Below are 22,374 nucleotides of genomic sequence, written 5' to 3'. Positions count from 1 at the left end.
TTACTGAATAGTATTTGTCTTCAGGTGATTGGATGTGCCCAGTTAATAAAGGAGATGATAAGAAAAAGAAAGATACAAACAAAGATGAAGAAGACTGTAATGAGCCAAAAGGAGATCCAGAAATGGCACCCATATACTTGAAAAGGTTATTGCCAGTGTTTGCACAAACATTTCAACAAACTATGCTGCCTTCAATAAGGTAGTTTTTTAGACTCTTTGCAATTACTGATTAAATTATGCAAATTGTATAGATTTATGTATCTCTCTTTTCCATAAGGATTCTAGGTTTATTTTAATACTGCAGTGTTATGGTAAGAATAAAAATTAGATTGGAGAGTTAAATCTTTTTGTCTGATCTGACTTAAGAGAGATTGTTCAGATTATTTAGAAGACAAGGTTTCTAACACCGTTTTTGTAGCTCTCTGAATGTCACCTCTAGGGAAATTGTGATAAGTAACCAAACACTTATTGAGCTTTATGGAGGCTGTTTTGGAAGAGTCAGTGTGAGATGGTCTTTGGAGGAGTTGCCCAAAGAAATGAAGCTTTGCTTTTGCTTACTGTACCCCTTGCACACTTGTGAAAAAGGTGTGTAATAATACAGAGTGGTGATTGATAGAGCAGACATACAATCGGAGCTCTCTGGTAATAGAAGTTATTTATTTTTTTTTTTTTAAAGATTTTTTATTTATTCATTATAGAGAGGGGGGAGAGAGAGAGAGTGAAAGAAGGGGGGAGGAGCAGGAAGCATCAACTCCCATATGTGCCTTGACCAGGCAAGCCCAGGGTTTTGAACCGGCAACCTCAGCGTTTCCAGGTTGACGCCTTACCCACTGTGCCACCACAGGTCAGGCGGTAATAGAAGTTATTTAATAACTAATTGGGCTGGGCAAATTGGAGATACTATGTAGAAGTGAGATTTAAATTGGGTTTTAAAGAATACTTGGGAGTTTTCTAGGTGGAAAGATTTGGAAGCATCATTGAACATCGTGCAGAGGCATGGAGGTATGAGTCCGTCCTGGTGCAATTCCTGGTGGCCCTTCCTCTACAGTGTGTCTGTTTATAGTCTACTGTCTATCTGCGGCTAATTCTCTGCTCTATAGTATCATAGTATGTATTTGGACTAAGCTAATTTTTTCTCCTGTTTTTCTCTCTTGCCCCTTTACAGTCTGTTTCTATGAACAGGGATGAATTATTTTTAAAATCCCAGTTATGTCATACCACTTTCTGGTTCAAACCGTTTAGTAGCTTCCAGTTGACTTTAACTAAAACCTAACTCCTGAACTCTCAGGCTTGCAAGGTCTTAGTTCTAAGTCCCACCCAGCTCTCTGACCTTATTTACTACTATCTAACCTCTAGAGCAGGGGTAGTCAACTTTTTTATACCTACCTCCCACTTTTGTATCTCTGTTAATAGTAAAATTTTCTAACCGCCCACTGGTTCCACAGTAATGGTGATTTATGAAGTAGGGAAGTAACTTTACTTTATAAAATTTATAAAGCAGAGTTACAGCAAGTTAAAGCATATAATAATAATTACTTACCAAGTACTTTATGTCGGATTTTGGCTAAGTTTGGCAGAATAAATCTTTATAAAACAACTTACTATAGTTAAATCTATATTTTAATTTATACTTTGGTTGCTCTGCTACCGCCCACCATGAAAGCGGGAATGCCCACTAGTGGGCGGGAGGGACCAGGTTGACCAGCACTGCTCTAGAGCATCACACTTACAGTACTCTAGCCTTCTTTCTATTTTTGGAAGATTCCAGGTACATTTTTACTTTAGGGCTTTTGCACTTATTTCCCTTCGCTAGAAACTTTGTTACCCAGTCTTTTGAGTCGTTGGTTGCTTCATATCATTCATTTCTCAGTTCAAATGTTACATCCATTGACTTATGTCTAAACTAATTTAAATTTACGCCTAGGACACCTTTGACATTAATTGTAATGTTTTACTGTCTTTACAGAGCTTGCACTGTCTGAAATCTTGTTCTTTTGAGTGTTTTTATTTGCTTTATTGTCTGTCTGTTCTCTAAAGTAAGCTCCATGAGAGTTGGCCTTGTGTACTGCTGTATTCCCACAAAGACAAGGGTGTTTAGAACAGGGTTGGTATTTAGAATGTCTTCAGTAGATATTTACTGAATAATTAAATGAGTGTGTTTTAATTGTAGTTGCAAATGGTTTGATATTAATGGAATATGGGAATGCTTGGGTAGTCAGTGAATAATATTGAAAAGGTAAACAGGAGTCTTTGTGACCAACGAAGACCTTTGTGGTCCATGACAATGAGTGTGGACTTGAACACCACAGTTAAAGAAGGGTCAGTAAAGATTTGTGAGGAAATTTTTAAAGTCAGATTTGTGATTTATATATATATATATATTTTTTTAATTTTATTTATTCATTTTAGAGAGGAGAGAGAGAGACAGAGAGAGAAGAGAGAGACAGGGGGGAGGAGCTGGAAGCATCAACTCCCATATGTGCCTTGACCAGGCAAGCCCAGGGTTTCGAACCGGCGACCTCAGCATTTCCAGGTCGACACTTTATCCACTGCGCCACCACAGGTCAGGCCAGATTTGTGATTTATAAAGATTACTTTGGCAGCCTGGTGGAAAAGGGGACTGGAGAAAAGTTTGAAAACAGACTATTTAAGTATTCGTTGCAATATGAACTTCAGAGAGTTGCCAGGAAACTAGTTTTGTAGAAACAAATTCAAGAGGTTGGGAGATGGCTTCTGTAGGGACTAAAGAAGTGAAGGCTGTGAGGGTGGAAGGAAAGGAAGTGGTGAAGAATGCCAGCCAAAGTTTTGACTGAGTGATTGAGAATTTGATTTTGGTCATTTTAAGTTTTAAATATCAGCATTTGAGTTGACATTAAAGTGCAGGAAGACTTTTAGCAATATTATAAATAAAATGGAGTCTGACTAGTGGTTACAATGGGTAAAGTGTCAACCTGGAATGGTGAGATTGCCAGTTTGAAGCCCCAAGGTCACTGGCTCTGAGTGCAGGGTTGCTGGCTTGAGTGGGTGGTGGTGGAGAGGGCTTATCCAAATGAGCCCAAAGGTCACTGGCATGAAAAGCCCAAGGTTGCTGGCTTGAGCAAGGGGACACCGGCAGGGCCCCCATCAAGACACAAATGAAAAGCTCAATGTACAACTAAAGTGAAAGCAACTAAGAGTTGATGCTTCTCATTGTCTCTCTCCCTTCCTGTCTCTCTCAAAAAATATGTTTTTACAATTTCATAGAAAATTAGACTTATTTGAATATAAGGGGAAGTTTATCTTGGATCAGAATATTTATAAATTTTTTCAAAATTGATTGATAGATTATTCAGTTCTAAAGAAAATAACTATAGAATTTGGTTTAGAACTTGACAGATCTTAAAGTTCATCTGAAGAAAAAATGTGAGATTTTTGGAGAAAAGTCTGAATAGCAAGTGTAAATTTTCAGTAATTAAATCTTTATGATAACTGGCATAAGAGTTTATGAATAGAATATTTCCCCACATAGAGACAATTATAGATAGTAAATGAGTGTATTATATTGGAAGTTTCATAGCACATTTGAGAGGGATAGCATTATTTAATAAATGGTAATGGGATACCTGCCTTGTGGTTTGATTTTTTAAAAATCAGCCTAGGCCTGACCAGGCGGTGGCACAGTGGACAGAGCCTCGGACTGGGATGCGGAAGGACCCAGGTTCGAGACCCCAAGGTCGCCAGCTTGAGCGCAGGCTCATCTGGTTTGAGCAAAAACTCACCAGATTGGACTCGAGCAAGGGGTTAAGTTACTCTGTCTGCTGAAGGCCCGCGGTCAAGGCACATATGATAAAGCAATCAATGAACAACCAAGTGTCGCAAAGCACAACGAAGAACTAATGATTGATGCTTCTCATCTCTCCCTGTCTGTCTGTCCCTGTCTATCCCTCTCTCTGACTGTCTGTCTGTCCCTGTCTATCCCTCTCTGTGACTCTCTCTGTTTCTGTTAAAAAAAAAATCAGCTTAGTTTGTTACATTTTATAACAAATTCTGAATGGGTTAAAATTTAAAAAATTAAAACTTAGGAAAACAAAAAGAAAATAATCTTAAGATGTTCATCATAATTTGATAGGAAGAATGACTTTCTTTCTTTTTTAATTGAGAGGAGGGGAGACAGACAGAGAGACAGACTCCTGCATGCGCCCTGACTGGGATCCACCGGCAAGCCTCCTACAGGGCAGTGCTCTGCCCATCTGGGGACACTGCTTGGCAACCCAACCCAGCTATTTTTAGTGCCTGAGGTGGAGGCTCCACGGAGCCATGCCTAGCGCCTGAGGCCAACTTGCTTGAATCAATCCAGCCATGGCTGCAGGAGAAGAGTGGGGCGGGGGGAGAGGTATATAAACAGATGGTCACTTCTTCTGTGTGCCCTGACTGGGAATTGAACTCAGGACATCCACCCACCAGGTCAGTGCTCTACCACTGAACTGGCTGGCCAGAATCAAGTATGACTTCCAAAACTTGTTCAAGCCCTGGTTGGATGAATCAGTTGGTTAGCAGTGGTTGGCAACGGCTGCTTGTGAGCCACATGCACCTCTTTGGCCCCTTGAGTGTGGCTCTTCCACAAAATACCACATGCGGATGCTGCCTCGATAAGGAATGTACCTACCCATTGCTTCTTGGCCTTTTGGCTAAGATCAAGTGTAGGAATGTACCTACCTATATAGTTTAAGTTTAAAAATTTTGGCTCTCAAAAGAAATTTCAATCGCTGTACTGTTGATATTTGGCTCTGTTGACTAATGAGTTTGCTGACCACTGGGTTAGAGCATCATCTTGATACGCAGAGATTGTGGATTTGATCCCTGGTCAGGGCATATACAGGAACAGATCAGTGTTTCTATCTGTTTTTCTCCCTTCCACTCTTTATAAAATCAGTAAATAAATTGAAAAAAGCTTGTTTGTGTTAGTTTTGTCATTTTTAAATTGTTTTATGTAAAAACGTAAACCTACATATCAGAAACAATATTATTCACAGCCATAAAAGTATCATAAATATTAACTGTTAATCCACAAAAATATACCTGCAGATATTGGTATTTGTTAGACTGTATGATTAAGGGAGACTATATCTTTATTGTACAAAAAGCACATACAAATTTTGGTAAAAATGGGAACTCATTTAAATAAACTAGCCAATGGCATTATGGCATAGTGCTCAAGGGAGAACATAGTAAAAAACTAACATGGAAAAATGTTTTTCCATACTAGTAAAAAACAAGACATTAAAAAAATAAAATTTGAGCCTGACCAGGCGGTGGCGCAGTGGATAGAGCATCCGACTGAGATGCGGAAGGATCCAGGTTCAAGACCCCGAGGTCGCCAGCTTGAGCGCAGGCTCATCTGGTTTGAGCAAAGCTCACCAGCTTGGACCCAAGATCGCTGGCTTGAGCAAGGGGTTACTCGGTCTGCTGAAGGCCTGCGGTCAAGGCACATATGAGAAAGCAATCAATGAACAACTAAGGTGTCCCCACGAAAAACTGATGATTGATGCTTCTCATCTCTCTCTGTTCCTGTCTGTCTGTCTCTATCCCTCTCTCTCTCTGTCTCTGTTTAAAAAAATAAAAAAAAAAAAACAAAAAAAACCTAAAATTTGATGTTATATTCACCCATTAGACATTTAAGAAACTTAAATTTTTTTTAATTTAATTTATTTTTTAAAAACTTGTTTTACTTGATTTAAAAATTTTTAAAAAAATATTTATTGATTTTAGAGAGAGAGAAAGGGGTCTGTGGTGGCACAGTGGATAAAGCATTGACCAGGAACGCTGGGGTCACTGGTTTGAAACCCTGGCCTTCCCTGGTCAAGGGACATAAGACAAGCAATCAATGAACAACTAAAGTAAAGCAACTATGAGTTGATACTTCTCACTTTCTCCCCCACCTTTCTCTGTAAAATCAATAAATAAAATCTTTCAAAAGATTGAAAACAAGTAAATAATAGAAGGGGGGAGAGAGGCAGAGACAGAAACATCAATTCTGTCCCTGTAAGTACTCTGACCGGAGACTGAACCGGCAAGCTATGTGCTTCCTGACGATGCCCTAACCAACAGAGCATCCGACCAGGGCTTTTACTTATTTATTTTTTTAAGGATTTTATTTACTGATTTTACAGAGAGAGGAGAGATGGGGAGGGAGGGCAAGAAGTATCAACTTTATTTGTTCATTGGTTGTTTGTCTTTAGATGCCTTGACCAGGCAAGCGGGCGACCTCAACATTTCAGGTAGATGCTGTATTCACTTTGCCATCACAGGCCAGGCTGACATTTAAGAAACTTTTAAAAGAAGTAACAACATTGCCTGGCCTGTGGTGGTGCAGAGGATGGAATGTCTACCTGGAATGCTGAGGTTGCCAGCATTCCTGGGCTTGTTTGGCCCAGGGCTTGTTTGGCCAACCAAACAATGAGCATCTAAAGTAAAGCAACTATGAGTTGATACTTCTTACTCCCCACCCCTGCCTCTCTCTGTAAAATCAATAAATAAAATCTTAAAAAAGAAAAAGAAAAATGTAAAAATATTATAGTATCTGTAGTTAATGGTGATTTAAGCTACTAACAGCCTTTTCTCTCTCTAGCCTCACTGAGTTATAATTGATATAAAATTATGAGATATATAAACTGTATATCTTGGTGGTTTGCTATACATACATATGTATTATGGAAGGATTATAAAAATAATTTGTTTTGATGAGCTTAGTATATTAATATTAGGAAATAAATGAAATTACCTTAAAAGTGAGCATAAACTAGCATTAGTATTGCTACTGTCTTAATTTTTTGTATTTTAATAGTACTTTTTAGCAGAGTTTATAAAGCCTAATATTGGATGTTTTAGTTTTCATAAATGTCCAGTTTCATTTTGTTTTATTTTAGCACCTTATGACTTCCTCAAATTCTTTTGTTTTTCAAGGAAAGCAAGTCTTGCTCTGATTCGAAAAATGATTCATTTTTGTTCTGAAGCATTGTTAAAAGAAGTTTGCGATTCTGATGTTGGTCACAATTTGCCTACAATACTTGTGGAAATCACTGCAACTGTCCTTGATCAAGAGGTTAGTTTTTCTACTTTTTGTGAAACTCTGTATATTTCTTTTAGGTAATGGTCAGTAAAATAATTTAACTTTTGTCCTAGTTTCAGTAAATCCTTTTGCTTGTGTGAATTATTGCATTTGTCTACTCTATGCAACTGAACGTTTTAGATTTTTTTTTTTAATTTTCTCCTTTTTTCCCCCCAGGATGATGATGATGGCCACTTGTTGGCTTTGCAGATCATAAGGGACTTAGTAGATAAAGGTGGTGATATTTTTTTGGATCAGCTAGCCAGACTTGGTGTAATTAGCAAAGTGTCAACTTTGGCAGGTCCTTCCTCAGATGATGAGAATGAAGAGGAATCAAAACCAGAAAAAGTGAGTGTTTTTAATTGCAGTGATATCAGGAATAAGGTTTCTTTTAAAGAAATCTAGTTCCAGTTTACAGTGGGTTTTGACAAAATAATGGAAATATGAATAGTACTATATTTTTAAAAATTTGGTCAGTGTAAAAAACAGTGATAATATTTAAAACATAGAAAAGTTACAAATAAAGAATATTAGAATATCCTCTATGCAGATCCACTAATTACTGACATTTTGTCCATTTGCTTTATAATTTGCATAGATATTTGTGTGTTTGTGTGTGTTCGTTTAAAAAATTTGACAGAGCCTGACCAGGCGGTGGCGCAGTGGATTGAGCGTCGGACTGGAATGCGGAGGACCCGGGTTCGAGACCTCGAGGTCGCCAGCTTGAGCGCGGGCTCGTCTGGTTTGAGCAAAAGCTCACCAGCTTGGACCCAAGGTCGCTGGCTCCAGCAAGGGGTTACTTGGTCTGCTGAAGGCCCACAGTCAAGGCACATATGAGAAAGCAATCAATGAACAACTAAGGTGTTGCAACACGCAATGAAAAACTGGTGATTGATGCTTCTCATCTCTCTCCGTTCCTGTCTGTCTATCCCTGTCTATCCCTCTCTCTGACTCACTCTCTGTTTCTGTAAAAAAAAAAAAAGTGTAATAAAAAAAATTAAAAAATTTGACAGAAGCTGGTACAAAGTGCCCTTTTACACCTAAAAACTTCACCTATAAACCAGGACATACTCTTATACAGTGCTAGTTTAGTTATCAAAATCTGGAAATTTAATATATATTTATATAAAACTATACCAGAGATAATATTCAAATTTGCTATTGTGGTAATGGTTTAAGATTAATGACTCACGTACAGGGATGGGCAAAAGTAGGCTTATGCTTGTGAGTATGGAAAATAATACAATAATAAATAATAATACAAGAATAAACTTTCACCCTGGCTGGTTGGCTCAGTGGACAAAACGTCAGCCTGGCATGCCAACGTTCTGGGTTCAATCCCTGGTCAGGGCACACATGAGAAGCGACCATCTGCTTTTCCTCCCCTACCTCTCCCCCTTTTTTCTCTCTTTCCTTCTTGCAGCCAGTAGCTCAATTAGTTTGAGCATCGGCCCCGGGAGCTGAGGATAACTTGGTTGGTCCAAGTGTAGGCCTCAAGTGCTAAGGATAGCTTGGTTGATTCTAACATCAGCACAGGGATTGCTGGGTGGATCCCGGTCGGGGCACATGCATGAATCTGTCTATCTCCCCTCCTCTCACTTAAAAATAATAATAAAACAGAATAAACTTTCACATATAACTGTAAACCTTCTTTGGCCACCCCTGTATATATGGTCACGTGATTTTCAGCCAAAGTGCTAAGGCAATTCAATCAGGAAAGGATCATCTTTTGAAAAAATAATACTTGAATGGGGGATAGGTGAAAAGGAAAGGATTAAGCAAAAAAAAAAAAACCCAACCCCACCTCCCCCCAAAACTCATAGATACAGACAATGGTACAGTGATTACCAGTAGAAAGGGGGTTGGGGACTAGTTAGAAGGGGGTAAAGGGGATAAATGGTGACAGAAGGAGACTGGAAGAAGACTTGGATTTGAGTAGTGAACACAATGCCATATACAGATCATGTGTTATAGACTTGTACACCTGAAACCTATATAATTATAAAGATTTTTTTATTTATTCACTATTAGAGGAAAGAGAGAGAGAGAGGGAAAGGGATGTGAGGAGGGAGAATCACCAACCTGTAGTAGTTGCTTTTCGTATGTGCCTTGACTAGGCAAGACTAGGGTTTTGAGCTGGTAACTGCAGCATTCCATGTTGATGTGTGTCACCACAGGTCAGGCTATATAATTTTTTTAACCAGCTTCCCCAATAAATTCAATTAAAAAAATAATGCTTGAACAAGCATATAGGAAAATGAAGTCTGGGCCCCTATCATATGTACTGTAAACAAAAATTAACAGAAAATAAATAATTGACTGAACTGAATGGGCTAAAGTTGTAAAACATAGAGGAAAAAGAAGAAAATCCTAATAACCTTGAGCCGGACAAAGATTTCTTATATAGGACATTAAAAGATTCTACTGCCTGACCTGTGGTGGCACAGTGGATAGAGCGTCGACCTGGAAATGCTGAGGTCCCTGGTTCGAAACCCTGGGCTTGCCTGGTCAAGGCACATATGGGAGTTGATGCTTCCAGCTCCTCCCCCTTCTCTCTCTCTGTCTCTCCTCTCTAAAATGAATAAATAAAAAATTAAAAAAAAAAAGATTCTACTATAAGGAACACATACACAAAATCAATAAATTGCACTTCATCAAAATTAAACTTTTGTTCTTCAAAATGTTTAGAAAAGAAAAAGATATACCAGAAAGTTTTTGCAGATTTTTTTGGTCTGAAATATTTTATTTTGGCCTTCATTTTGATGAATGTTTTCAGTGCCAAGAGGACTCATGGATTATCATTTTCTAGAACTTTAAGAGATGTTCCAGTGTCACTTGATATGCATAGTCCTTAGTGAGAAATTTGCTATAATAGTTCCTTTGTATATAACAGGGGTTGGGAACCTATGGCTCACAAGCCAGATGTGGCTCTTTTGATGGCTGCATCTGGCTCGCAGACAAATCTTTAATTAAAAAAATAATAACATTGCCTGACCAGGTGGTGGTGCAGTGGATAGAGCATTGGACCGGGATGCCGAGGACCCAAGTTTGAGACCCCGAGGTCACCAGCTTGAGTGCGGGCTCATCTGGCTTGAGCAAAATAAAAAATGCTCACCAGTTTAGACCTAAGGTCGCTGGCTCAGGCGGGGGGTTACTCGGTCTGCTAAAGGCCCACGGTGAAGGCACATATGAGAAAGCAATCAATGAACAACTAAGGTGTTGCAACGAAAAACTGATGATTGATGCTTCTCATCTCTCACCATTCCTGTCTGTCTGTCCCTATCTATCCCTCTCTCTCTTTCTCTCTCTTTCTCTCTCTCTCCCTGTAAAGAAAAAATAAAAAAGAAAAAATAACTTAAAAAGTAATAACGTTAAAAATATATAACATTCTCATGTATTATAATCCATTCATTTTCTACAGCTCATGTTCAGCTCATGTTCATGGTTGCAGGTGGTTGGAGCCAATCACAGCTGTCCTCCGGGACAACACCAAATTTTTATTGGATAATGCATAACGTACAGGGGTCGTTGTATGGCTCTCACGGAATTACATTTTAAAATATGTGGCGTTCATGGCTCTCTCAGCCAAAAAGGTTCCTGACCCCTGGTATATAACTTAATTTTTTATCCTCTGGCTTTGCAAAAGATTTTATCATTGTTATTTTAGCAATTTGAGTTTGATATGCTTTGCTGTGTTTGTGTATGTGCGGACATATGTGTCCATCCCAGCTCAGGATTGTTTAGTTTCTTTGATTGGTGGGCTTATGGTTTTTGTCAAATTTGGAAACTTCACCATTAGTACGAGGATTTTCCACTCTGGCTGTTTGGAATGTAAATATCTGACTACCTTGTGTAATCTCTGGGAATTGTTCAGCTTATACTTTAACAGCTGTACTTTGTTCAACCCTGTATGTGAGTGGTCTGTTACTCAGTAGATACTTATAATGACCACTTTGCATCTAGAGGTCTTTTTGCTTGACTCCCTCATCCTAAACTTACTCTTCCCATATTCCATTTGCCCTAGCCACTTCAAACACAGATCTCCATTTCTTCAACTCATACTGCTCAACCTTGTGTTCCCTCTTCTGAAGCACTTAGCCAGAAAATTGTATCTGGTTCTAAGGAACTTACCTTTTTGCTTCCATTTTCTGGAGACTCATAGTTCTGTGTTGTTCAGTGTTTGAAAGCACTTTCATCTATTTTGTCTAATTTTTCTTGTTTACAGTGGGTGAGCTAGCATTGGTCCTTATTGACCTATCATGGCCTCTGGTATAAAAACTTATGTTTAGAAAAATTATCCATATTTTATAATCTTATTTTAGTGTTACAAGCTAGCTACTTCAGGGAATAGAATGCATAATATATTTCTTTTTAGAAGTATACGTCTTTATGAAGTTTAAAAGTACTATACCCATATATGCATGCATGCATGTACATCGAGTTCATATATGTTTATGATGAATATTCTAAATATTTAAATGTCAACAAAATAAAATGTTTTTAGGGTGCCAGGCTAAAAAAATAATAATTACAAGTTTTTTGTAACATGCTCTAGTTAAAAGATTTTTATGATCATAGGAATAATCCAGTACATTAGATTTACTTTTGGTTCATACGATTCATTCTTAGAAGCTTCTCTGGTGATTCTGCCAGCTTTGGGTACCATTGACCTAGCCTAAACATGTACTTTTTACAGATAATCAATAAGGCCAAGATATGTGGGGTAAACCTAACCCACTGGTCTTTACCACTGCATCTGGAAATTTTATAACATAAGTCATTATTTATATAAATTTCTTAACATTTTTAGGACTTGAATGGAAGATTTAGGTATAGGTAATTAGTTAATTAGAATACATAGTAAACAGGCAACTGAATATTATCTTTAGGATGCTTTAATTCTAAATTAGATCCACGTTTGTATTTTATTTAAATTTTTATTTATTTGATTTGAGAGAGAGAGAAGCATTGATTTGGTTTTCCACTTATTTATGCTTTCTTTGGTTGCTTCTGTATGTGCCCTGACTAGGGATTGAACTCACACCCTTGGCATGTCCAGACGATGCTCTAACTAGCTGAGCTACCCAGCTGGGGCTCATATTTGTGTTTTAAAAATACTTATGAATATTTGGAATAGAAATTATTTTTCTTGTTTCATTGAAAATTTTACACATTTAGGAAGATGAACCACAGGAAGATGCTAAAGAATTGCAGCAAGGCAAACCATATCATTGGAGAGACTGGTCAATCATTAGGGGAAGGGACTGCTTATATATATGGAGTGATGCAGCAGCCTTGGAATTATCTAATGGCAGTAATGGATGGTTCAGATTTATCTTGGATGGGAAACTTGCCACCATGTATTCAAGTGGTAGTCCTGAAGGTGGATCGGATAGTTCAGGTAATATTTTGTTTCTATTAAAATATTTTACTAGTTTCTGTAATTTTGATAATTTGTCTTCCTGCTCATATTTTTGCTGCCCATGTCATAGGAACAGCATATTCTTTTATATCAAAAAGAAAGAATTGTATCATAAAAGCATTTCATAAATGGCTTTTTATTATATGAGAAGGAATAGTACTGTATCTGTTTCTAATCTCCAGTCTTTTAGGTAAAGCTACCTTTTGTCTTGTAATGATGAATTACACTTGAGTGATGCTGTCTCAAATTAAAACTTTCTTAAAAGTCTTTAAGTAGTTATTGCTTTAAAATAAAGGAATATTTGAAAGGAGTGAGGTTTTAAAACAATCATTTTTTCTTTATAGAAAGCAGAAGTGAATTCTTAGAGAAATTACAGAGAGCTCGAGGTCAGGTAAAGCCATCTACTTCAAGTCAACCTATCCTCTCAGCACCAGGACCCACAAAACTCACTGTAGGGAATTGGTCACTCACATGTTTAAAAGAAGGAGAAATAGCTATTCATAACTCAGATGGTCAGCAAGCAACAATATTGAAAGAAGATTTACCTGGTTTTGTATTTGAATCTAATAGGGGAACCAAACATTCATTTACTGCAGAAACTTCTCTGGGTAAGTATATAGGTCTGTAAGTTTAGCAGATTAGAGTAAATAAGTATGTTAAATTACAATAAAAAATGTTCTGTGAAATATTTCCTTTTTTTTTTTAAGGTTCAGAATTTGTGACTGGCTGGACTGGCAAAAGAGGCAGAAAACTGAAATCTAAGTTAGAAAAAACAAAGCAAAAGGTATATTTGTGAGAGTTGCTATTTTTTTTTAACTCTTATACTGTCATATTAAGGTTTTAGTGGTAGATTCTAAGCATTTAAAAAATTGAACCATTGTAATATGGTTCAAGCTACTCTAAAGTTTCAGTTTTCTTTTTTCTGTGCTTGTTGTTTTATCTTCTGCAAAATTTATATATTTTCTTTTTTTTGTACAAAATTTATATATTTTCTTATAAATTTTTCTGTGGTAGACTGTTGAACAACATGGGGGTGAGCTCCTGACCCCTTACACAGTTGAAAATCATGTGTAACTTTTGACTCCCTAGAACTGAGTTGTCCCTCAGTGTCTGGGGTATTGGCTTCATGGCCCAGGATGCTCATCACTTACGTAATACGGAGTAGAATAGTTCTTACATTAGCACTTGGCATGGACAGATTTCAGTGGATTTCATGGATTTCAACCATGGACTGAACTAATGTTTTCAGTCTGCAGTTGGTTGGATTTGTGGATTAGAAACTTGGGGATATGGAGAATCTAACCATATATTTAAAAAAAATTTGTTTGTAAGTGGACCCATGCAGTTCAAAATCATGTTGTTCACTAACTAGCAGTATTAAAACAAAGAAATGGTGTTCTTGTCTTCATTTCCAGTTGTTAATGTATGAGCCATTCCAAAGCTATTTCCAGATGCTAGACCTTGGAAGGAACTTAGTCTGCTAGCTTGAGCACTTGCACAATCTCTCTATCTCAAACTGGTATAGCAACATAGTCATGTAAAGCATAACAGTGTTTTCGCCAACAACAGATCATGTATCTGATGTCCCATGAAGATTACAATGAAGCTGGAATATTCCTGTTGCCTTGAGAAGTAGTTGTTGTAATGTTGTAGCACAACACATTTCTCGTGTTTGTGGTGATGCTGGTATAAACAGACCTGTGTTGTCAATTGTATAAAAGTATAATGTACAATTAGATGCAGTATGTAATACTTGATAATAAATGACTATATTACTGGTTTATGTATTTACTTACTATACTTTTTATCATTATTTTAGTGTGTACTCTTTCTACTTTACGCAAAAAAATCAGTTTCCTATAAAACAGTATGCCATATTAAGCCAGCAGTAAGCAGCTTCATACATCTTGTGTTTATTGCATCTGTTGATTGCATCATTTTCTCTTGTACTTGATTCAACTCATGTTGTTTTATATAATAACACATTGTACAGGTTAGTAGGCTAGGAGCAGTAGGCTATACCATATAACCTAGGAGTAGGCTATACTGTCTAGGTTTGTGTGAGTATGCTCTTTGATGATGGCATGACAGAATTGCCTAACACATTTCTCAGAGTGTATCTTTGTCGTTAAGTGGTACATGAGTGTATATATCATTTCATATATTCATGATTGCGTCTGTGTTTTCTAAAGAGAATGTAAGACCAGAGATTTTTTTCTAATTCAGTATGTCAAGGACATTTAAAGAAGATATGATCTCAATTAAAGATAGCTATTAGATGCTAAAAGGAATTTGAGCTAAACAATTGTTTTTTATTATTCACAGTAGTTTTGTTCTGTAAAGTTGCTGTGAATAATGAGTCATTGTTCCTAGGGTAAATAAAGAGTTAGATTTCTCTGAGGCTCTGATCCCATTGTTGTCATCTGATGCATACATATCCTTGTTTTACATGTGTTTCTGTTTAGACACAATATTTATATATGACTCACTAGCATTGAGCTTGTTGTGAACAGCACTAGCATGGCTGAGTGAAGCTTATTTAACATAGGTATTTTCTCCATAAGGGCTCTGTGCCTTCTTGCACTTAAGAACACTAGACTGCAGTTTAGCACTGTATTTGGAGGCCATTGTAACGTGAAATCCCTACCTGATTAGGCGGTGGCGCAGTGCATAGAGTGTTGCACTGGGAAGCAGAGGACCCAGGTTTGAAACCCCAAGGTCGCCAGCTTGAGCGCGGGCTCATCCGACTTGAGCGTGGGCTCACCAGCTTGAGTGTGGGATCGCTGGCTTGAGTGTGGGGTCATAGACATGAGACCAAAGGTCGCTGACTTGAAGCCCAAGGTTGCTGGCTTGAGCCCAAGGTAGCTGGCTTGAGCAAAGGGTAACTCACTCTGCTGGAGCGCCTGGGTCAAGGCACATATGAGAAAGCAATCAATGAACAACTAAGGTGCTGTAGCGAAGAATTGATGCTTCTCATCTCTCTCTCATCCTGTCTGTCTGTCCCTCTGACTCTTTCACTGTCTTTCAATAAATAAATAAATAAATAAATAAATAAATAAAAAATGAAAATGAAATCAACAAAAATGTGGCACAAAGTATACTGAAAAGGATACTTGTTTATGGTATTAGAGCCAAAACAAGATGTCAGGTGTCACCTTGTTTGACCTCAGCTAAGAACATGCTTTGTGCATGCCCAGAAGTGACTGAAAGTGCAAGTATTGTTTTGGGGATTACAAATAAAATTTTAGTGAGTAAATTCAGAAATATGGAATTCTCAAATAATGAGGATTAACTGTAATTAAAAAGCTACCACTCAGCTATCTCGGGAGTTTCTTGGAATATCTGATATGTGAAATTAATATATCAGATCTAGATTGTCTTAACTCAAAGGGAACTGAAATTTCACAATATAAAAGAAAAAATAGGCCCTGGCCAGTTGGCTCAGCGGTAGAGCGTCGGCCTGGCGTGTGGGGGACCCGGGTTTGATTCCTGGCCAGGGCACATAGGAGAAGCACCCATTTGATTCTCCTTCCTCTCTGTCTCTCTCTTCCCCTCCCGCAGCCAAGGCTCCATTGGAGCAAAGATGGCCCGGGTGCTGGGGATGGCTCCTTGGCCTCTGCCCCAGGCGCTATAGTGGCTCTGGTCGTGGCAGAGCGACGCCCCTGGTGGGCAGAGCTTCGCCCCTGGGGGGCGTGCCGGGTGGATCCCGGTGGGTCGCATGCAGGAGTCTGTCTGACTGTCTCTCCCCATTTCCAGCTTCAGAAAAATACAAAAAAAAAGAAAGAAAGAAAGAAAAAATAATGAGAACATTGTCTTAGTCCTGTATTTTCATTTTCTTAAAATAATACAATTACTTATTTTCTTGAAATTAGCAGTAATTTAGTGACCATGTGGCTATTCTTTTGTATATGAAAGCAGTATGTATTAAAATACACTAATTTTAGGGAAAAATAATTTTAATGCTTAGTTTTAATTTTAGATTTTAATTATTAATAGCTTTCTATAAAGGAATAGCTTCTTTAATCTAATATCAAGAACTTATCTTTTAATTCTGAAAGGCATACCAAAATAGAATAGAACAATATTGCCTATTTATTTAGGGAGCAAATATTTTTCTGTTACATTAGGGCTGTGCAAGTTTAGTTTATGATTTAAATTAAATTGCATAAAGCCTAGCCTGACCTGTGGTGGCACAGTGGATAAAGCGTCAACCTGGAACGCTGAGGTCGCCTGTTTAAAACTGCACTTGTCTGGTCAAGGCACATATGGGAGTTGATGCTTCCTTCTCCTTTCCTTCCTCTTCTCTCTCTCTTTCTCTCTCATTCTCATTCTCCTCTCTAAAATGAATAAATAAAAATATTTTTAAAAAAGCACAGTAAAAAAAATTGCATAAAGCCTATAATTTATGTTAGTTAAGCGTATATTTTTAAAGTGTGTTAGGTACTGAATTTTACAGAATCCAATCTGAGGACATGTATGGGTTGTTCTCAAATAATATTAATTTCATTTAAATGTGTAAATATATGAGAATGATATAAATAGTACATTGTGTGAATAATATACATAGAAAAAAAGAAAAGACATAACCTACAGTATACCCCAGAATTTTAAAAAGTTCAGTTTTGGTTGATGGAATTACAGGTGGCTTGTTTTTGTTTTTCTGACTTTTCTAAATGGATCACTGTAAACATTTACTTTTATTTATTTTTAAGAAAAGCAAAGTTAATTTTTTTACAGGTAATTAAATTTGATTCAAATGAAATAGCTTCTTTCTGGTATCTTGAATAAAATGTTTAAAAAACCAAAAATGAAAATAATGAGTTCTTTTTTTTTTTAATATGGTTAACATGCATTTTTATTTTCCCTGTCTCTTTTTATTTTATTATTTTTTTCTTATAGAGACAGAGTCAGAGAGGGATAGATAGGGACACACAGACAGGAACGGAGAGATGAGAAGCATCAATCATTAGTTTTTTGTTGTGACACCTTAATTGTTCATTGATTGCTTTCTCATATGTGCCTTGACCATGGGGCCACCCCTTGCTCAAGCCAGTGACCTTGGATACTGGTGAGCTTTTGCTCAAACCAGATGAGCCCGTGCTCAAACTGGCGACCTCGGGGTCTTGAACCTGGGTCCTCCGCATCCCAGTCTGACGCTATCCTAATGAGTTCTTTTATTTGACACTGCTAAAATCTTTAAGAGTACATTTTCAACCTTTTGCTTGTATAAATAAAGATTGTACTACATTTTGGAAGTTGATAATGGCACAAATATATTAATTATAAAAGTTGCACACACATATATATAAATGGGAATATTTAGGAGTATTAATTTTAGTGAAAATTCACATTTACTATTTTAATTTTGATAGGTACGAACTATGGCTCGAGATTTATACGACGACCACTTTAAAGCTGTAGAAAGCATGCCTCGTGGAGTAGTGGTAACACTCAGAAACATAGCAACTCAACTAGAGTCATCTTGGGAACTTCATACAAATAGACAAGTATGTTAGCCTATAAATTTTACGACATGCAGTGATCTTGGTTTAGTTTTTCTCCTTTATATTATAGGTATTGATTAGGGATCAGCAAATTATCACTCATGAGCTAAATTTGTTCTAGCACCTATTTTTATATGGCTTTGTGCAATAAGAATGGTTTTTACATATGACTAAAAACAAAAATAAGAATATTTATTAATACGTGAAAATTATGAGACTAATGTCAAGTGTCCATAAATAGTTTCATTGTTCACACCATGCTTATTCATTTACATACAAGGTGGGCAAAAGTAGGTTTACAATTATAATACAAATAATACAATAATTAATAATACAAGAATAAATTGTGTTTCGTGTACTCACAACTATAAACCTACTTTTGTTTACTTGTGTATTGTCTGACTGCTTTGGTGGCTACCAAGTTGAATAGGTGTGATAGAGACCACATGGTAAAGTATTTGCTGTGAGCCCCTTACAAAAAGTTTGCCAACTCTGGTAGAGACAATTTGCATTAATAATTTGAACTTTTTAATCTGAATATTTATTTTTATGGTAATTGGTTTTTGATATTAAGATCTGTTTAATGTTTTTATTGTCTTTATTAAAAATTGTTTTTCTTTTAGTGTATTGAGAGTGAGAACACTTGGAGAGATTTGATGAAGACAGCTTTAGAAAATCTAATTGTACTTTTGAAGGATGAAAACACAATTTCACCATATGAAATGTGCAGTAGTGGCTTGGTGCAAGCACTTCTCACTGTTTTAAACAATGTAAGTTTATGAAGTAGTACAGAATAAAGTACATAGTTTTAAAAGTTATTTGTAGCTACCCTTTTGATAGAGTGATAATTACTTTGTTTTGTCAAGAAATAATGCCTGGGCCTGACCTGTGGTGGCGCAGTGGATAAAGCGTCGACCTGGAAATGCTGAGGTCGCTGGTTCGAAACCCTGGGCTTGCCTGGTCAAGGCACATATGGGAGTTGATGCTTCCAGCTCCACCCCTCTCCTCTCTCCCTCTCTCTCTCCTCTCTAAAAATGAATAAATAAAATAAAATTAAAAAAAAAAAAAAGAAAAGAAATAATGCCTGACTGGTGGTGGCACAGTGGAGAGTATCGACCTGGGATGCTGACATCCCAGGTTCCAAACCCTGAGGTTGCCCGCTTGAGCACAGGTTCACCAGCTTGAGCGTGGGTCACCTGCTTGAGTGTGGGATCATCGACATGATCCCAAGGTCACTGGCTTGAGTCAAGAGGTTATTGGCTCTGCTGGAGCGCCACTGCCACCCTTTTGACCCCCCAACAAGGCACGTATGAGAAGCAATAAATAAACAAGTGACACAACTACAAGTTGATGCTTCTCCTTTCTCTTCTTTCCTGTCTCTCTGTCTCTATAAAAAAAAGAAATGAATGTTAAAAGCTGAGAAATAAATATTAATATTTATAATTTCTCGAGCCTTTAAGTTGTATTAATTTGAGCCACTTGAATTAAGTAATTTAGTTTTATTTATTTAGATACTTGCATTATGTGATTATAATATGTTTAAGATTTTGTTGAATAAAATGTTAGCCAAAGATTGAACAATGTGATCTGATTTCCTTATAAAAAAGCGTTAGTCTATAGACCTGTTTTTTTTTGACACAGACAGAGAGAGAGAAAGAGGGACAGATGGGGACAGACAGGAAAGGAGAGAGATGAGAGGATTTGATTCTTTGTTGCGGCACCTTAGTTATTCATTGATTGCTTTCTCATAATGTGCCTTGACTGGGGGGGCTCCAGCAGAGCAAGTGACCCCTTTCTCAAGCCAGTGACCTTGGGCTTCAAGCCAGCGACCTTTGGGCTTAAGTCAGCAAGCATGGGGTCACGTCTATGAACCCATGCTCAAGCTGGTGAACTTCTGCTCAAGCCAGATGAGTCTGCACTCAAGCCGGCGACCATGAGGTTTTGAACCTGGGTCCTCCGCATCCCAGACCAACGCTCTATCCACTGTGCCACTGCCTGATCAGGCAATATAGACCTTCTTAAATACTTAAATTATTTGCACAAAATTAATTTTGTGAGCATTGATAGTTTAGAAAGTTTATCTGAATGTTTGACAAGTATTTTGTTTAATAACCTTATATTTCACTTTAGTTTCTTGTACCTATAATTTTTTGTGATAAAAATCTTTTTTTATTATAATAAACATCATTATATACTTATTGTAACAAATTTTAAGAGAACGATGAAAGGTGAAAGTTTTCTCCTTATTTTAGTTCTGTTGGCCATTTAAATTACTTAGGCTTAATCATTGTATATGGTGATACTCTCTAAGTATTTGCTTTGACTTTTTATTAATTTTATCATTTACCTTTATTCCCATTTATTAAAATTATGTTGGTATATTATCTCATCCTAGTAATGTCTATGAAGTCATTGTTTTTATAAAGCAGTTATTTTTTCTAATAGTAGTAAAAATAAATAGTACTGTTAAAATACAAAATATTAATTAAAGTAATACTGAAATAATCCTGCATACTATACTTCGAGGCAATCGACTCAACAGTGTAATTGCGACTCCATTATACCATTAAAGAAGGAATAAAAAAAAATGTATTTGTTAGCTATGGTCTCCTAGTCATGCAGTAAAAATTTTAATGGAAAGCAAATAATGATTTCAATTGGTGTGTATTGATTATTTTTAAATATTAATATTCACCTCTGTAGATATGTTTTTGATAATTTTAGTAACAGCCTTAAAACTTTTCTTTTTTTTGTTTTCTTTAGAGCATGGAATTAGATGTGAAACAAGATTGTAGTCAACTGGTAGAAAGAATAAATGTTTTTAAAACAGCCTTTAGTGAAAATGAAGATGATGAAAGGTAAATGCCCACATTTCTTTTCATTTGATATTTGCAGTGTTTAGAATTTACTGGCTTTAAAATAGAATGTATACAGTGTTTATGTAGAAAATAGGAACTTTTTATTCAACGGTAAAGTAGCTGATATTATAAATGTATAATAAATGATTTTTAATGTATGTTTTAATTTAATGGAATAAAAAGAAAATTACATACTTGCTTTGAATGCAGTTGACCACTAAGTTTAGTTCTTAAGTTACAACAGAAATTTGAACACTGATTAAATATTTGATGGTATTAAGTATTATTCATTACTTTTTAGATGTGATGAGTTTTGTTTTCTAAGAATTCTTCTTTTATGGAAATATATGCTCGAAATATGTCTAGACAAAATATGTTCTCTGGCATGTTCTTCAAAATTTATGGGAAGGAGAGAAATGGGTGGCTGATAGAAATCAATTGATTATTAGTAGATAATAGTTGAAGCGGGGTCATGGGTTGATGGTTTGTTTTACTATTTTATTTACTTTTGAATGATTGAAATTTTACGATAATTGCAATTGCACTGGATTTATATAAATACCATTTTAAATGAGTGCATATTACCTTTTATGGATTTATAATAATTTAAACATTATTACATTAAAAATTTTAGCTCTGCAGAGTATTTTAATATTAATAAATACTTATCTCCATGGAAACATTCTGTAAATTTTTTTAAAGTTTTTTAAAATAAAATTAATGAATTAATTTCTTTAAGTGTTATTTCCAAGTTAAAGGTTGTAGATGATTTCTAAAGTTTATTGATGCAAACTCAAAATATTTTCCAGAAACATTACACCAGTGTTGCCTTGCCAACAAATAAGATCATTTCCAAAATTTTGCTGTTTTATGTATTCTTTATATGCATCAAATATAGTCAAAGTATTTAAACTTAAAAAAATTAATTACACACCTACTTTGAATAGAATATATAAAAGTTTTACAAGTAAAATCCAATATTTTATTAAGTGATAGAAATTGTGTATATTTGCTTAGTTAATACAAAATTAAACTTCTTTTTGCTCTCATAAAAAAGGAGGGATTGTATGAGATTGGCTTTTATAGCTTCTGTATGAATTTTTGCATGAAATTCTATTAAAACACATAATTATTTTTTTCTTTACAGTCGACCAGCCGTTGCATTAATTCGAAAATTAATAGCTGTCCTAGAATCTATTGAACGTCTACCTCTCCATTTGTATGATACACCAGGATCTACATACAACCTCCAGGTAATCATGAAAAATGCAGTCACTATTACTGCTGAATGCTTTTAGAAACAGTCTTACACTTTTAAAACAAAACAAAAATCCAAAAACTTTCCTTTCACATTGTATTAAATAAGGATTCTGGCCCTGGCAGGGTAGGTAAGTTGGTTAGAGGGTCATCCCAATAGGCCAAGGTTGTGGGTTCAATCTCCAGTAAGGGCACATACAAGAATTAAGCAATGAAAGCATGAAAAAGTAAAACAGCAAATCAATG

At 36.3% G+C, this 22,374-nt stretch overlaps 1 protein-coding gene and 1 pseudogene across 3 annotated transcripts in view; both read left to right on the top strand.

The window, feature by feature from the left end:
- HECTD1 (HECT domain E3 ubiquitin protein ligase 1) overlaps positions 1-22,374 on the top strand; it is a 107,917-nt gene that overhangs the window by 45,721 nt on the left and 39,822 nt on the right. For all 3 annotated transcript variants that reach the window (XM_066277662.1, XM_066277664.1, XM_066277663.1), the window contains exons 10-19: positions 25-199; positions 6,943-7,081; positions 7,265-7,435; positions 12,266-12,488; positions 12,854-13,117; positions 13,217-13,293; positions 17,882-18,016; positions 18,637-18,783; positions 20,777-20,871; positions 22,019-22,124. In XM_066277662.1, the coding sequence (XP_066133759.1) occupies positions 25-199; positions 6,943-7,081; positions 7,265-7,435; positions 12,266-12,488; positions 12,854-13,117; positions 13,217-13,293; positions 17,882-18,016; positions 18,637-18,783; positions 20,777-20,871; positions 22,019-22,124 (1,532 nt within the window). The remainder of the gene's footprint in view (positions 1-24; positions 200-6,942; positions 7,082-7,264; positions 7,436-12,265; positions 12,489-12,853; positions 13,118-13,216; positions 13,294-17,881; positions 18,017-18,636; positions 18,784-20,776; positions 20,872-22,018; positions 22,125-22,374) is intronic.
- On the top strand, positions 4,648-4,811 carry LOC136336826 (U2 spliceosomal RNA; annotated as a pseudogene).

The sequence above is a fragment of the Saccopteryx bilineata genome, chromosome 4 (assembly GCF_036850765.1).
Source record: "Saccopteryx bilineata isolate mSacBil1 chromosome 4, mSacBil1_pri_phased_curated, whole genome shotgun sequence".
Lineage (NCBI taxonomy): Eukaryota > Metazoa > Chordata > Mammalia > Chiroptera > Emballonuridae > Saccopteryx > Saccopteryx bilineata.
This window is presented reverse-complemented; position numbering and strand designations above follow the sequence as displayed.